We start from the raw sequence: 18,947 nt of genomic DNA, 5'->3' as shown, positions 1-18,947 counted from the left end.
CTAGTAAGAGACTCACAACTTCAACTAACAATAACATAGACCTACTGTGAGACCCAAAACTTCACCTAACAACAACACACACCTACTGTAGGACCCATAACTTCACCAAACAACACCATAAATCTACTGTTGGACCCATAACTTCACCTAAAAACAACATAGACCTACTGTAGGACCCATAACTTCACCTAACAACATAGGACCAATAACTTCATCTAACATAGAACTACTGTAGGACACATAATATCACCAATCAACATCATAGACCTACCTAGTTTGGGACTCACAACTTCACCTTACAATAACATAGACCTCCTGTTGGACCCATAACTTCACCAAAAAATAAAGAAGACCTCGTAAGGGATCCAGAACTTCACCTAACAAGAACATAGACCTTCTGTAGGACCCATTACTTCACCAAACAACACCATAAACCTACTGTAGGACCCATAACTTCACCTAACAACATATTACCAATAACTTCACCTAACATAGAACTAGTGTAGGACCCATAATATCGCCAAACAATAACATATACCTACCTAGTTTGGGCCTCACAACTTCACCTTACAATAACATAGACCTACTGTAAGACCAATAACTTCACCTAACAACAACATAAACCTACTGTAGGACCCATAACTTCACCTAACAACAACATAGACCTACTGTAGGACCCATAACTTCACCCAAAAAATAAAGAAGACCTAGTAAGGGACCCAGAACTTCACCCTAACAAGAACATAGACCTACTGTAGGACCCATTACTTCAACAAACACCACCATAAACCTACTGTAGGACCCATAACTTCACCTAAAAACAACATAGACCTAATGTAGGACCCATAACTTCAACTAACAACATATGACCAATAACTTCACCTAACATAGAACTACTGTAGGAACCATAATATCACCAAAAAATAAAGAAGACCTAGTTTGGGACTCACAACTTCACCTAACAAGAACATAGACCTTCTGTAGGACCCATTACTTTACCAAACAACACCATAAACCTACTGTAGGACCCATAACTTCATCTAACAACATATGACCAATAACTTCACCTAACATAGAACTACTGTAGGACCCATAACTTCACCAAAAAATAAAGAAGACCTAGTTTGGGACTCACAACTTCACCTAACAAGAACATAGACCTACTGTAGGACCCATTACTTCACCTAACAACAACATAGACCTACTGTAGGACCATTAACTTCACCTAACAACATAGGACCAATAACTTTACCTAACATAGAACTACTGTAGGACCCATAATATCACCAAACAACAACATAGACCTACTGTAGGACCCATAACTTCACCTAACAACATAGGACCAATAATTTTTACTAACATAGAACTACTGTAGGACCCATAATATCACAAAACAAGAACGAAGACCTAGTAAGGGACCCAGAACTTCACCTAACAAGAACATAGACCTACTGTAGGACCCATGACTTCACCAAAAAACAACCTAAACCTACTGTAGGACCCATAACTTCACCTAACAACAACATAGACCTCCTGTACGACCCATAACTTCACCTAACAATAAAGAAGACCTCGTAAGGGATCCAGAACTTCACCTAACAAGAACATAGACCTTCTGTAGGACCCATTACTTCACCAAACAACACCATAAACCTACTGTAGGACCCATAACTTCACCTAACAACAACATAGACCTACTGTAGGACATTTAACTTCACCTAACAACAACATAGACCTACTGTAGGACCCATAACTTCACATAAATACAACATAGACCTACTGTAGGACCCATAACTTCACCTAACAACATAGGACCAATAACTTTACCTAACATAGAACTACTGTAGGACCCATAATATCACAAAACAAGAACGAAGACCTAGTAAGGGACCCAGAACTTCACCTAACAAGAACATAGACCTACTGTAGGACCCATTGCTTCACCAAACAACAACCTAAACCTACTGTAGGACCCATAACTTCACCTAACAACAACATAGACCTCCTGTACGACCCATAACTTCACCTAACAATAACATAGACCTACTGTAGGACCCATAACTTCACCTTACAATAACATTGACCTCCTGTAGGACCCATAACTTCACCAAAAAATAAAGAAGACCTCGTAAGGGATCCAGAACTTCACCTAACAAGAACATAGACCTTCTGTAGGACCCATTACTTCACCAAACAACACCATAAACCTACTGTAGGACCCATAACTTCACCTAACAACATATGACAAATAACTTCACCTAACATAGAACTAGTGTAGGACCCATAATATCGCCAAACAATAACATAGACCTACCTAGTTTGGGCCTCACAACTTCACCTTACAATAACATAGACCTACTGTAAGACCCATAACTTCACCTAACAACAACATAAACCTACTGTAGGACCCATAACTTCACCTAACAAAAACATAGACCTACTGTAGGACCCATAACTTCACCCAAAAAATAAAGAAGACCTAGTAAGGGACCCATAACTTCACCCTAACAAGAACATAGACCTACTGTAGGACCCATTACTTCAACAAACACCACCATAAACCTACTGTAGGACCCATAACTTCACCTGACAATAACATAGACCTCCTGTAGGACCCATAACTTCAACTAACAATAACATAGACCTACTGTAGGACCCATAACTTCACCTAACAACATAGGACCAATAACTTTAACTAACATAGAACTACTGTAGGAACCATAATATCACCAAACAACACCATAGACCTACCTAGTTTTGGTCTCACAACTTCACCTTACAATAACATAGACCTACTGTAGGACCCATAACTTCAACTAACAACAACATACACCTACTGTAGTACCCATAACTTCACCAAAAAATAAAGAAGACCTAGTAAGGGACCCAGAAATTCACCTAACAAGAACTTAGACCTACTGTAGGACCCATTACTTCACCAAACAACAACATAAACCTACTTTAGGACCCAGAACTTCACCTAACAACAACATAGACCTACTGTAGGACCCATTACTTCACCTAACAACAACATACACCTACTGTAGGACACATAACTTCACCAAAAAATAAAGAAGACCTAGTAAGAGACCCAGAACTTCACCTAACAAGAACATAGACCTACTGTAGGACCCATTACTTCACCAAACAACAACCTAAACCTACTGTAGGACCCATAACTTCACCAAATAACAACATAGACCTACCTAGTTTGGGACTCACAACTTCACCTAACAATAACATAGAACTTCTGAAGGACCCATAACTTCACCTAACAACACCATAAATATCCGGTTGGATCCATAAATTCACCTAACAACAATATAGACCTACTGTAGTACCAATAACTTCACCTAACAACACCATAAACGTACTGTAGGAGCCATAACTTCACCAAAAAATGAAGAAGACCTAGTAAGGGACCCAGAACTTCACCTAACAAGAACATAGACCTACTGTAGGACAAATTACTTCACCAAACAACACCAAAAACGTACTGTAGGAGCCATAACTTCACGAAAAAATAAAGAAGACCTCGTAAGGGATCCAGAACTTCACCTAACAAGAACATAGACCTACTGTAGGACCCATTACTTCACCAAACAACACCATAAACCTACAATAGGACCCATAACTTCACCTAACAACATATGACCATAACTTCACCTAACATAGAACTACTTTAGGACCCATAATATCGCCAAACAACAACATTGACCTACCTAGTTTGGGCCTCACAACTTCACCTTACAATAACATAGACCTCCTGTAAGACCCATAACTTCACCTAACAACAACATAAACCTACTGTAGGACCCATAACTTCACCTAACAAGAACGAAGACCTAGTAAGGGACCCAGAACTTCACCTAAGAACAAGGTAGACCTGCTGTATGACCCATAACTTCACCTAACAACATAGCACCAATAACTTCACCTAACTTAGAATTCTGTAGGACCCATAACTTCACCAAACAACACCATATACCTACTGTAGGACCCATAACTTTACCTAACAACAACATAGACCTACTGTAGGACCCATAACTTCACCAAACAATAACATATACCTATTGTAGGACCCATAACTTAACCTAACAATGACATAGACCTTCTGTAGGAACCATAACTTCACCTAACAACAACTTAAAACTACTGTAGGACCCATAACTTTACCTAACAACACAGGACCAATAACTATCCCTAACATAGTCTACTGTAGGACCCATAACTTCATCTAACAACAACATAAAACTACTGTAGGAACCATAACTTCACCTAACAACATAGGACCAATAACTTCACCTAACATAGACCTACTGTAGGACCATAACTTCACCTACCAACAACATAGACATACTGTAGGACCCATACCTTCACCAAACAACAAGATAAACCTACTGTAGGACCCATACCTTTACCTAACAACAACATAGACCTACTGTAGGACCCATAACTTCACCTAACAACAACATAAAACTATTGTAGGACCCATAACTTTACCTAACAACATAGGACCAATAACTATCCCTAACATAGTCTACTGTAGGACCCATAACTTCACCTAACAACAAGATAAACCTACTGTAGAACCCATAACTTCACCTAACAACAACATAAACCTACTGTAGGACCCATAACTTCACCAAACAACAACGAAGACCTAGTAAGGGACCAGGAACTTCACCTAACAACAACATAGACCTACTGTAGGACCCATAACCTAACCTAACAATAACATAGATATACTGTAGGACCCATAACTTCACATAACAAAAACAGACCTGCTGTAAGGACCCAAAACTTCACATAACAAAAACAGACCTACTGTAGGACCCATAACTTCACCTAACAACAACATACACCTACTGTAGGACCCATAACTTCACCAAACAAGAACGAAGACCTAGTAAGGGACCAAGAACTTCACCTAACAACAACATAGACATACTGTAGGTCCCATAACCTAACCTAACAATAACATAGATATACTGTAGGACCCATAACTTCACATAACAAAAACAGACCTGCTGTAAGGACCCAAAACTTCACATAACAAAAACAGACCTACTGTAGGACCCATAACTTCACCTAACAACAACATACACCTACTGTAGGACCCATAACTTCACCAAACAAGAACGAAGACCTAGTAAGGGACCAAGAACTTCACCTAACAACAACATAGACCTACTGTAGGACCCATAACCTAACCTAACAATAACATAGATATACTGTAGGACCCATAACTTCACATAACAAAAACAGACCTGCTGTAAGGACCCAAAACTTCACATAACAAAAACAGACCTACTAAAGGGCCCACAACTTTACCTAACAACAACATAGACCTAACGTAGGACCCATAACCTAACCTAACAATGACATATACCTACTGTAGGACCCATAACTTCATCTAACAACATACAACCAATAACTCTCCCTAACATAGTCTACTGTAGTACCCATAATATCACCAAACAACATCATATACCTTCTGTAGGACCCATAACTTCACCTAACAACAACATAGACCCACTGCAGGATCCATAACGTCACCTAACAATAACATAGACCTACTGTAGGACCCATAACAACACCAAACAACAACATATAAATACTGTAGGACCCATAACTTCACCTAACAATAACATAGACCGACTGTAGAACCCATAACTCCACCTAACACCTTGCGTAGTAATTACTACCTAACGGCTTCCCTGGTTCATATATTGCTGTTCACTGGACCCTATGATCACTTGGTTACATAGCTGATGCCTGCTGGCCTGTTCATTAACTTGTTGGGGATAGGGGGCAGTATTTTTACTTCCTACGCCTTCCACTAGATGTCCTCTTTCAGTAGAACATGGAATGGAGCTTCTGGTGTGAACTTTGACCGAATGGGAGGGGAAATAGTCACTGTCCCAACAGAATGCCATTTCGCTGTGGTGCATTTGTCTGTGGGTGTCACCATCGTTCCATTTGGCTGCAGATGAAAACGTATGCTCCGGTTGGAACGTTGTTGGATATATATGAAAATAAAATCCAGAAGATTGATTCTCTACTTAGTTTGACCAGTTTATTCGACCTGGAATATATATTTTTGAAGTTTTCGTCCGAGTTCTCCTGGAGCAGCGTCAGCTTTTGGGCACGTGAGCTGAAAGTGCTAGCAAATGCAACTAATTGGACACTAGTATTGGACATTATGGAACAAAACAACAATTTATTGTGGAACTAGGACTCCTTGCACTGCATTCTGATGAAAGATCATCAAAGGTAAGGGAATATTTATGATGTAATTTCGTATTTCTGTTGACTCCAACATGGCGGAGAAATATATATACGTCTGAGCGCTGGCTTTTTTCATAACGTTTTTAAAAAATCTGACACAGCAGTTGCATTAAGAACCAGTGTATCTTTAATTATATGTAGAACATGTATCTTTAGTCAAAGTTTATGATGAGTAATTCTGTTATCTGGCGTAGCTTTCTATAATTCCTCCGGATATTTTGGAGGCATTTCTGAACATGGCGTCAATGTAAACCGAGATTTGTGGATATAAATATGCATATTATCGAACAAAACATAAATGTATTGTGTAACATGTCATATGAGTGTCATCTGATGAAGATTTTCAAAAGGTTATTGATTCATTTTATCTATAATCCTGCTTTTGTGACTCTATCTTTGGCACCCTACCATACCCCTGTCTGTACATTACGCCTTGAATTTATCCTACCATGCCCAGAAATCTGCTCTTTTTATTCTCTGTTCACAACGCACTAGACGACCAGTTCTGATAGCCTTTAGCTGTACCCTCACCTTTTATTCAGACAATGAAATTCTCTGGTTGCAACCTTATTGATGGAACGTTATTGATGATTTATGTTAAAAACATCCTAAAGATTGATTGCATACATCATTTGACTTGTTCCTACGGACTGTAACGGAACTTTCCGAGTTTTTGTCTGGAGGAAGTGCTCGCGCCTCATTAAGATGGATTACTGAGCTGAACACGCTAACAACAAGTGGCTAAATTATGAACTTTATGGAACAAATCGGTCATTTATTGTCAAACCCGGATTCCTAGGAGTGCCTTCTGTTGAAGATCATCAAAGGTAAGTGAATATTTATAGTGTTTTTTCTAACTTCTGTTCACTCCAAAATGGTGGGTTTTTCTTTGGCTGGATTGGGCTCTGAGAGCCGTTCTCAGATTATGCTTTTTCCGTAAAGTTTTTTAAAAATATGACACAGCGGTTGCATAGAGGATAAGTCTATCTTTAATTCTGTGAATAACACTTGCATCTTTTATCAATGTTTATTATGAGTATTTCTGCAAAATCACCGGATGTTTTGGAATCAAAACATTACTGCACGTACCACGCCAATGTAAACTGAGATTTTTGGATATAAATATGCACATTATCGAACAAAACATGTATTGTGTAGCATGATGTCCTATGAGTGTCATCTGATGAAGATCATCAAAGGTTAGTGATTCATTTTATCTATATTTCTGCTTTTTGTAACTCTTTGGCTGGAAAAAATGGCTGTTTGTTTTTTTTGACTTGGCTATGACCTACCATAATCTTTTGTTGTGCTTTCGCTGTAAAGCATTTTGAAATCGGACACGTTAATGTGGACTTGTTAATGTGTGAAAATTACATATTTCAAAAAAATATTTGTAAATTTTGCGTGTTGCCTTTTCAGAGGAATGTTGTCGAGGGGTTCCGCTAGCGGAACGCCTGCCCTAGAAAGGTTGAAGTGATGGACTGTGCCATCCCCACGGCCTCCGCAATGGATCAGTCCATTTAGACAGGAGCCTCCCAATGGATCAGTCCATTTAAACAGGTGCCAATCAGACAGGTGCCAATCAGATAGGAGCCAATCAGACAGGAGCCAGTGTCTTGCGCACCTTTATTAAATGTTTTGATACATTTGAGAATCTCAGTCGACCAACAGCTAATCAACCAAACACACAACCAGTCTACTATATGGGGTCAGTCCCAGTACAGTGTAGTCCACTAAATGGGGTCAGTCCTAGTACAGTGTAGTCTACTAAATGGGGTCAGTCCTAGTACAGTCTACTAAATGGGGTCAGTCGACCAACAGCCAATCAACCAAACACACAACCAGTCCACAAAATGGGGTCAGTCCCAGTACAGTCGACCAACAGCCAATCAACCAAACAAATAACCAGTCTACTAAATGGGGCCAGTCCCAGTACAGTCTACTAAATGGGGTCAGTCCTAATACAGTCTACTAAATGGGGTCAGTCCCAGAACAGTCCACTATATGGGGTCAGTCCCAGTACAGTCGACGAACAGCCAATCAACCAAACAAACAACCAGTCCACTAAATGGGGTCAGTCCCAGTACAGTCGACCAACAGCCAATCAATCAAACAAATAACCAGTCTACTGAATGGGGTCAGTCCCAGAACAGTCTACTAAATGGTGTCAGTCCTGGTACAGTTTATTCTACTAAATGGGGTTAGTCCTAGTACAGTGTAGTCCACTAAATGGGGCCAGTCCTAGTACAGTGTAGTCTACTAAATGGGATCAGTCCTAGTACAGTGTAGTCTACTAAATGGGGTCAGTCCTAGTACAGTGTAGTCTACTAAATGGGGTAAGTCCTAGTACAGTGTAGTCTACTAAATGGGGTCAGTCCTAGTACAGTCTACTAAATGGGGTCAGTCTTAGAACAGTGTGGGAGGTTCCATTAGGCCTTATGACTTCCCAGGGGATTTACTGGCTGTATTCGCTAGTTCCATCAGGCCCTAGGACTTCCCAGGGGATATACTGGCTGTATTCGCTAGTTCCATCGAGCCCTAGGACTTCCCAGGGGATCTACTGGCTGTATTCATTAGTTCCATCGGGCCCTAGGACTTCCCAGGGGATTTACTGGCTGCATTCGCTAGTTCCATCGGGCCCTAGGGGTCTGAATACTTTCTGAAGGCTCTGTAGATAAATGTGGATTAAGTCAAGGGGTTTGAATATTTAACATGTCAAATGGCCATCCCCAAGCCAAGCTGGGTAACGTGTCAAATGACCATCCCCAAGCCAAGCTGGGTAATGTGTCAAATGGCCATCCCCAAGCCAAGCTGGGTAATGTGTCAAATGGCCATCCCCAAGCCAAGCTGGGTAATGTGTCAAATGGCCATCCCCAAGCCAAGCTGGGTAAAGTGTCAAATGGCCATCCCCAAGCCAAGCTGGGTGACGTGTCAAATGGCCATCCCCAAGCCAAGCTGGGTAACGTGTCAAATGGCCATCCCCAAGCCAAATCAAATCAAAATCAAATGTACTGAATGCAGCCCAGTGGATGCTGCCAGTGTGACGTATAATCTAGTGGACGGGACGCTCCTTCAACTAGACAACATTGTTTGAATGTTAAATGACTAAGGTCACGTTCTGACCTTAGTTCCTTTGTTTTGTCTTTTGTTTTAGTATGGTCAGGGCGTGAGTTGGGTGCGTTGTCTATGTTAGTTTTTCTATGATTTTCTATTTCTCTGTTTGGCCTGATATGGTTCTCAATCAGAGGCAGCTGTCAATCATTGTCCCTGATTGAGAACCATATTTAGGTAGCCTGTTTTCCTTTGTGTTTTGTGAGTGGTTATTTTCAGTCTTTGTGTGTCTGCACCAGATAGAACTGTTTCGGTTGTCACTTTGTGGTTTTCTATTTTTGAAGTGTTCAGTTTCTTATTAAAAAGATGAACACTAACCACGCTGCGCTTTGGTCCTCTCTTTCTCCCGACGACAGCCGTTACAGAGACAGAGACATTGATGCGAGTAACCAGTCTTGTTCAGTACATTACAATCTCAAGCACACCGGTAAAACACTGGAGTTGCAGTAATTAACATTTACCACCTGATAGCATCACTTACACCCATAACAAACATCGTAGAAACATTGCATTGCTTGCTGTTTAGGGTTTTAGGCTGGGTTTCTGTAAAGCACTTTGAGATATCAGCTGATGTAAGAAGGGCTACATAAATACATTTGATTTGAAGCCCTTCAGACTATTTCAGTGTCTATTTGCCACTGTGTTTTGAACACACTTCTGTCGTAGCTACTAGTTACCCCATTTAATGTAATATTTACATTGTTAGTCAGATAAATTAGCCTAGCCCTGAGCTAATGCTAACTAGCTAGCTAACATCCATGAGTTCACTAAGCTACTCCCCTCCTGCTGAATAAAAGAAGGTCTGCTGGACGGAAGAAGAAGCTCTTTGGCTGAACGTTGTTGTGAAAGAGGAGGAGGAAGAGGATGATGTCTCAGTAAAAAAAACAAGTAGAGAGTGAGGCTGTTACAGTGAAAGAAGAAGAGAAAGACGTTTCAGTGAAAGAAGAGGAAGATGCGTTCAGAGTGAAAGAGGAGGAGGATGTTACAGTAAAAGAAGAGGAGGAAGTAAAAGAGGAGGATGCCGTTTTTGGATTGAAAGAGGAGGAAGAAGAGGAGACCGAAGATCGGATCAACACCAGTAAGTACAGTCATAAACAGAACGTTAACAATGGATCAATGCATCCAATCTAGAGGCAAAAGAAATGCACACCTGTTTAGGAGAGGTGCTGGCTAGCGGAGTAGAACACCTGTTATCATGGCCCAGGTGTGGCCTGGTATCATTGGTTAATTCTCAGATATAAGAACATATAAAAACATGAATGGATAGCATCCCATAATAGATACAATTTATATATATATACATAGTCCTACAAACATTTACAATGAATAGCAAAATCACAATAATCACAAGAATGGCTTCAGATCAAAGTCTACATTGAGACCAAAACATGACATTATCTATTATTATAGAGCTCTGCTCAGCCTATAAACATGACATGATATATTATTATAGAGCTCTGCTCAGCCTATACATATGACATTATGTATTATTATAGAGCTCTGCTCAGCCTTTAAACATTACATCTATTATTTTAGAGCTCTGCTCAGCCTATAAACATGACATTATCTATTATTATAGAGCTCTGTTCAGCCTATAAATATGACATTATCTATTATTATAGAGCTCTGCTCACCCTATAAACATGACATTATCAATTATTATGGAGATTTGCTCAGCCTATAAACATGACATTATCTATTATTATAGAGCTCTGTTCAGCCCATAAACATGACATTATCTAGTATTATAGAGCTCTTATTATGACATCAATACATTCCCTGAGAAATTAGATTTGAAGCTCTACATCATTTGTTTTTAATCTCACCATCACCAAGTTTATTTTTAATGATGTAATGTCGTGAAAACTGACCTCAGGTTATTGAGGGATCTAGTCTAGATTAAACCTCATAGGAAGACACTTTTATTTAATGCAGGTGTCATTCAGGTCTCTCTGTTTAACTAAATAATCTGTTTGTCGTTGGCAGGAGAGAGACCAGACTCTGACAGCGGGAAGAGTTCCTCAGAGGAAACAGACCCAGAGATGCCTAACCAACACCACTGCTCCCACTGTGGAAAGAGTTTTAGGTGGTTATGGGTCCTGAAAAAGCACGAGAATACACACTGGAGAGAAGCCTTATCACTGTTCTCACAGTAGAAACAGTTTTAAGTGGTTAAGGATCCTGAAAACGCATGAGAGAAAACACACAGGAGTAAAGCCTTTCCAACACACTAATACACAGGATGAGAAGACAGACCACTGCTCTCATTGTGAAAATACATTTTCCCAGTCAGAGGACCTGAAATCACATGAGAGAATAGAGAAGCTGTGTTCTGACTCATGTTTTTGACTGAGAATTTGTCCACGGCCAGGATTCACAGGGCCAGGGTGTCCGCTATGAACACCTAGAAAAAATCAGCAGCTGACATTTCTGAACAGACCTGTACATCCATGAATGGATCTCTATCATGTGTAACTATTTCTGGTTTCACACCCCTTGACTTGTCCCACATTTTGTTGTGTTACAGCCTGAATTTAAAATGGATTCAATTCCCCATAATGTCAAAGTGGAATTACATTTTTGGAAATGTTTACAAATGTAATTAAAAGCCTAATTAAGTTCAGGAGTAAAGATTTTTCTTAAAAAGTCATATAATAAGTTGCATGGACTCACTCTGTGTGCAATAATAGTGTTTAACATGATTACTGAATGAACACCTCATCTCTGTACCCCACACCTACATTTTTCTGCAAGGTCCCTCAGTCGAGCAATGAATTTCAAACACAGATTCAACCACAAAGACCAGGGAGGTTTTCCAATGCCTCACAAAGAAGGGCACCTATTGGTAGATGGGTAAAAAAGCAGACATTGAATATCCCTTTGAGCATGGTGAAGTTATTAATGACACTTTAGATGATGTATCAATACACCCAGTCACTACAAAGATACAGGCGTCCTTCCTAATTCAGTTGCTGGAGAGAAAGGAAACCGCTCAGGGATTTCACCATGAAGCCAATGGTGACTTTAAAATAGTTACAACGTTTAATGGTTGTGATATGAGAGAACTGAGGATGGATCAAGAACATTGTAGTTACTCCACAATACTAACCTAAATGACAGAGAAAAGAAAGAAGCCTGTACAGAAAACAAATATTCCAAAACATGCATCCTGTTTGCAATGAGGCACTAAAGTAAAACTGCAACACACATTCCCAGTCAGAGGACCTGAAATCACATGAGAGAATAGAGAGGCTGTTGGCACTAAAGTAAAACTGCAAAAAGAATTGGCAAAGAAATTAACTTTATATCCTGAATTCAAAGCGTTATGTTTGGAGCAAATCCAATACATCACTGACTACCACTCTTCATATTTGCAAGCATGGTGGTGGCTGCATCATTTTATGGGTATGCTTGTCATTGGCGTCACTAGAGGCGTAACTACAGTCCCTGGTTCTAATCCAGGCTGTATCACAACCGGCTGTGATCGGGAGTCTCATAGGGGCGGCGCACAATTGGCCAGGTTAGGGGAGGGTTTGGCCGGCCGGGATGTCCTTGTCCCATCGCGCTCTAGCAACTCCTTGTGGCGGCCGGGCGCATGCAAGCTGACTTCAGTCGCCAGCTGGACAGTGTTTCCTCCAACACATTGGTGTGGCTGGCTTCCAGGTTAAGCGAGCAGTGTGTCAAGGAGGATGCATGGAGGATGCATGGCTCTCGACCTTCGCCTCTCCCCCGAGTCCGTAGGGGAGTTGCAATTGGATTTCACGAAAAAGGGGTAAAATAATAATAATACGCTGGTACTGATTTTTCGATGACCTGGCAGATGTGTCAAACCATGTAAACACCTGCAAGACTTAAGTTGAAGTGAAACACGTGCCTGGACATCCTAAGAAGCACACAGAGACCTGAATTTTGAAGTCGGTTTTATAATACTTGTGAAAAATGACTTAAGGTGATTGAGGGATCTAGTCTAGATTAAACGTCACAGGAAGAGTCCTTCAGGGGAACCAGTCCCAGAGACGTCCAAACCAGCAGGACGACATCACTGCTCCCAGTGTGGAAATAGTTCTACTCAGTTAGGGAGCCTGAAAACACATAAGAGAAGACACACTGGAGAGAAGCCGTACCACTGCTCCTTGCGCGGAAAGCAGTTTAGATGGTTAGGGCGCGAGGAAAGGCATGAGAGGACACACACAGGAGAAAAGCCTTTCCAATGTTCCCATTGTGGAAGGAGATGTACCCAGTTAGGGAGCCTAAAGGAGCATGAGAGAATACACACAGGAGAAAAGCCTTACCAATGTTCACATTGTGGAATGCATTTTGCCCAGTTAGGAAACCTGAACCAGCATGAGAGGACACACAGGAAAAAATATGCACCACTGCTCCCACTGTGGAAAGAGATTTACCCGGTTAAGGTTCCTGAAAGAGCATGAAAGAATACATACAAATACACAGGAGGAGAAGACATACCACTGCTCTCATTGTGGAAAGACATTTTCCCAGTCAGAGGACCTGAGATACATGAGAGAATAGAGAGGCTTTGTTCTGACTTGTGTTTTTGACTGAGAATGTGTGTTTTTGTTTGGGCTGTCAGACTTGAGTTCTAACAGGTAAATGGTTCCAATTGTTTTTCCACCATTCATTTTCCCCAAAGGGCTGTGTTTTATTTTAGTCTCACCCTGGTGTGACGTTTTGATAACCATGTAAATCTCTCGAGGACAAGGTGACTGAGGACACACAGTGTGTTGTGAATTTATTGTAATGTTTTTAAAATTGTAGAACTGCCTTTATTTTGCTGGACCCCAGGAAGAGTAGCTGCTGCCTTGGCAGGAACTAATGGGGACCAATAATAAACCCCAGAAAGAGTAGCAGCTGCCTTGGCAGGAACTAATAGGGATCCATAATAAATCCCAGTAAGAGTAGCTGCTGCCTTGGCAGAAACTAATGGGGACCAATAATAAACCCCAGGAAGAGTAGCTGCTGCCTTGGCAGGAACTAATGGGGATCCATAATAAACCCCAGGAAGAGTAGCTGCTGCCTTGGCAGGAACTAATGGGGATCCATAATAAATCCCAGGAAGAGTAGCTGCTGCCTTGGCAGGAACTAATGGGGATCCATAATAAACCCCAGGAAGAGTAGCTGCTGACTTGGCAGGAACTAATGGGGATCCATAATAAACCCCAGGAAGAGTAGCTGCTGCCTTGGCAGGAACTAATGGGGATCCATAATAAACCTCAGGAAGAGTAGCTGCTGCCTTGGCAGGAACTAATGGGGATCCATAATAAAGTACAAAAACTTGTATCAATATATTTGTGTCTCTTTACTCTCGGATTCTAAAATGCTAATTAGCATCAAAATAGACAACATGCAAGACTACAAATCCCTACAAGCTCCTGCATGTCATCTCTAGCTGACACCTTTCACAGAACAGTTCACAGAATTGTCAATTGAAATACATTTTGACAATTTAATCATTGCTACATAAAGGCCTGATTGGTGGAGTGCTGCAAAGATGGTTGTCGTTCTGGAAGGTTCTCCCATCTCCACAGAGGAACTCTGGAGCTCTGTCAGAGTGAACAACAGGTTCTTGTTCACCTCCCTGACCAAAGCCCTTCTCCCACGATTTCTCAGTTTGGCCAGGCGGCCAGCTCCAGGAAGAGTCTTGGTGGTTCCAAACGTCTTCCATTTAAGAAAGATGGAGGCCACTGTGTTCTCGGGGACCATCCAATGCTGAAGACATTTTTTGGTACCTTTCCCCAGATCTGTGCCTCGACACTATCCTGTCTCAGAGCTCTATGGACAATTCCGTTGACCTCATGGCTTAGTTTTTGCTCTGACATGCATTGTAAACCTTATATAGACAGGTGTGCGCCTTTCCAAATAATGTCTAATCAATTGAATTTACCACAAGTGGACTCCAATCAAGTTATAGAAACATCTCAAGGATGATCAATGGACTCAGGATGGATCTGAGCTCAATTTCGAGTCTCACAGCAAAGGGTTTGAATACTTAAGTAAATACATTTGCAAAAATGTTTTTTTTTAAAGTTTTGGTTTTGTCATTATGGGGTATTGTGATGTCATTGTGGGGTATTGTATATAGATTGATGAGGGGGGAAATTATTCAATTTTAGAATAAGGCTGTAACGTAACAAAATGTGGAAAAAGTGAAGGGGTCTGAATACTTAACGAATGCACTGTATACCACTGGCTGAGTTTTCTACCTCTGGCAGAATTCTCAACCGCTGGCAGAGTTTTCTACCATTGGCAGTTTTGTACACAGTCACATGATACGTGGTATAGAAAAGTCCAATCTTAGTAGAGTACATGGGAGGCACTATACTGTGTGTCTGCAGGTGTCTATCTGGTCAAAACCCCTGATACAGGTGCCCTTCCACCCTCTGGTGGGAGGGATCATGTCTACAGAGAAACCTAGATTCAAATACTTAGATTTGTGTGTATTTGGTATATGTTGTGAAATTGTTAGATATCACTTGTTAGATATTACTGCACTGTCAGAGCTAGAACCACAAGCATTTCGCTACACACACAATAACATCTGCTACACACGTGTATGTGACCAATAAAATGTGATTTGATTTTGATTTTAAATAAACATCCTATTTATCAAAGGTGCTTTTGGCTGGGGTCAAAATGACTCCAAGGGATTTGAATTTGTTAAATGTCCATATTGATACAGAAACACTAACCCGTGATTTAGATTTATTAAGAACAAGTTGATTGACAAAGTCATGAAAAATTGGAAGAATTGAATAAACCACATTTTTGGCTATGATAAAAGATATGCCTCTGGGGTCAAAATAATCCATGGCAGAAGTATGGTTCAATACAAATATGTAGTGGGGTATAAAGTTTGTTTTAAATTCTCCCTCATTAAACACGAATCAATCAACACATGCTTCTCTTTGAACGACTTAATATAATATTAAACTTAATAAATTAAAAATACACTTTTGGTTCCTCAACTGCGTTGCCCACTCCAGTCAACAGACGGCGATGTGCGTCTTTTAGGTTCAGGCGACGCTGCCAGTGTGACGTATAATCTAGTGGACGGGACGCTCCTTCAACAACAACAGCTTGTCATACACCTTTGTAGCTTTCTTGCAAACATAGCTACAACATTCACGCTCTTTACACTGTTTTCGCTGTATATTAGTCGCTGTGTATTAAACACACTTCTGTCGTATGTATTTGTTGGTCCATTTAATTATATATTTACGTTGTTTGTCAGCTAGCTGGTTTGCTAAGTTAGCTTAGAACTAGGCTAGTCGCTAATGCTAGCTAGCTAACATCTCCGACCATGAGTTCACAAAGTTACTCTCCTCCTGTTAAAGAAGAGGTGGTCTGCTGGACGGAGAAAGAAGCTCTCGTCAAAGAAGAGGAGGATGTTACAATACAAAAACAAGTAGAGGGTGAGGCTGTTACCGTGAAAGAAGAAGAGAAAGACGCGTTCAGAGTGAAAGAGGAGGAGGATGTTACAGTAAATGGAGAGGAGGCAGTGAAACAGGAGGATGCAGTGTTTGGAGTGAAAGAGGGGGAGATTACTGTCACATTGGAGGAAGAAGAGGAGGTTGGAGATCTGTTTAACACCAGTAAGTACCGTCTCTGCAGTCGTTGAACCAATATGCAGTGAAGGGGTTCTACACTTTAATGTTATTCTGTAGGAATGGCTGAAGCTACACTGTAACGTGTAGAACATCAAGAGTGGACCATCAACAAAACGTTAACAATTGATCAAATGCATCCAATGACAATTCCTGAAATACTGTAGTCCTCAATATCTCCTATTAGATTAGCCCAATATGTAGTCTTAAAGGGGCAATCAGCAGTTGTTACATCCATTTTGAGACGTATACATTAATGATATGTACCAATCTGTTTCTTGAAGAATTCACTTTTAAATGCCTCATGAGCTCAGTTCAACTGTTGTACCCCATCAGAACCCAAAATATAAGCTTTTTTTTACTCCAATGTTTGTCAGTAAATATAAACAAACACTGTATATCCTCAAAACATGGTTAAAACTATCATGTTGATATCATGGATGGTTGCATTTCTCCAGCACCATCCCTCAGCTTTTTACCGAAATGGGCAGGGAGTACGCTTTGTTATTGTTTCTACTGCTGATTGCTGCTCCTGTTACTCCTCAAGGTCCAAGGACTGTATGTTTTTCAGAGGTAGACTGGCTCTGGCAGGTAAAAGAGTCAAATAATCCACCTAAATGTGAATTGATTCTCAATTGCGATACATTTCTAGGAACATACATCGCTGTACTTTCATATCACATCAACATAAGTTCACACAATACTTTCATATCACATCAAAATAGATAACCAGTCACAAAAGGTAAAACGTAAACCAAATTAGTTTCTCGTCATCTCATTCCTTCAGGCTTCTTTTTCTTATTTGGACTTTATATGGCGGTTGGCAACCAACTTTAAGGTGCATTACCACCATCAACTGGACTGGAGTGTGGAACTCAGTTCATCTTTTAATCACCCACGTGAGTATATACCAAGAGAGTCGTGAAGAGGGCACAACAAAACATTTTCCCCCTCAGGAGTCTGAAAACATTTGGCATGGGTCCCCAGCTCCTCAAAAGGTAATACAGTCATCATGTCAGGTAGTCCTGAGGCATGGTCCTAGGGCTCAGGTCCTCTGAGAGAGAGAAAGAAAGAGGGAAAGAGAGAATTAGAGAGAGCATACTTAAATTCACACAGGATACCGGATAGGACAGGAGAAGTACTCCAGATATAACAAACTGACCCTAGCCCCCCGACACATAAACTACTGCAGCATAAATACTGGAGGCTGAGACAGGAGGGGTCAGGAGACACTGTGCCCCCATCCGATGACACCCCCGGACAGGGCCAAACAGGAAGGATATAACCCCACCCACTTTGCCAAAGCACAGCCCCCACACCACTAGAGGGATTTCTTCAACCACCAACTTACCATCCTGTGACAAGTCCGAGTATAGCCCACAAAGATCTCCGCCACGGCACAACCCAAGAGGGGGCGCCAACCCAGACAGGAAGATTACATCAGTGACTCAACCCACTCAAGTGACGCACCCCTCCTAGGGATGGTATGAAAGAGCCCTAGTAAGCCAGTGACTCAGCCCCTGTAATAGGGTTAGAGGCAGAGAATCCCAGTGGAAAGAGGGGGACCGGCCAGGCAGAGACAGCAAGGGCAGTTCGTTGCTCCAGAGCCTTTCCATTCACCTTCACACTCCTGGGCCAGACTACACTCAATCATATGACCGACCGACTGAAGAGATGAGTCTTCAGTAAAGACTTAAAGGTTGAGACCGAGTTTGCATCTCTCACATGGGTAGGCAGACCATTCCATAAAAATTGAGCTGTATAGGAGAAAGCCCTGCCTCCAGCTGTTTGCTTTGAAATTCTAGGGACAATTAGGAGGCTTGCGTCTTGTGACCATAGCGTACGTGTAGGTATGTACGGAGGACCAAATCAGAGAGATAGGTAGGAGCAAGCCCATGTAATGCTTTGTAGGTTAGCAGTAAA

General features: G+C 41.1%; 1 protein-coding gene and 1 long non-coding RNA gene across 4 annotated transcripts in view; one reads left to right on the top strand and one right to left on the bottom strand.

Moving 5' to 3' along the window:
• The window catches only part of LOC149982494 (uncharacterized), a 493,843-nt gene that overhangs the window by 462,022 nt on the left and 12,874 nt on the right, over positions 1–18,947 (bottom strand). The gene's annotated exons all lie outside the window — the stretch shown is intronic.
• Positions 16,155–18,947, top strand: part of LOC118965350 (uncharacterized) — a 38,094-nt gene continuing 35,301 nt past the window's right edge. The window contains exon 1 of one of the 3 annotated variants that reach the window (XR_016497146.1): positions 16,155–17,012. Coding sequence is in view for 2 of the 3 variants with exons in the window: in XM_090240572.1 (XP_090096698.1) it covers positions 16,721–17,012 (292 nt within the window). In the remaining variant the exon portion in view is untranslated. The remainder of the gene's footprint in view (positions 17,013–18,947) is intronic. The other 2 variants (XM_090240572.1, XM_090240571.1) reach the window with 2 other exon arrangements.

Source organism: Oncorhynchus mykiss, chromosome 7 (genome assembly GCF_057628025.1).
Source record: "Oncorhynchus mykiss isolate SJ-2025 chromosome 7, ASM5762802v1, whole genome shotgun sequence".
NCBI lineage: Eukaryota > Metazoa > Chordata > Actinopteri > Salmoniformes > Salmonidae > Oncorhynchus > Oncorhynchus mykiss.
The sequence above is the reverse complement of the archived record's forward strand: the minus strand, read 5'-3'. Positions and strand labels throughout refer to the sequence as shown.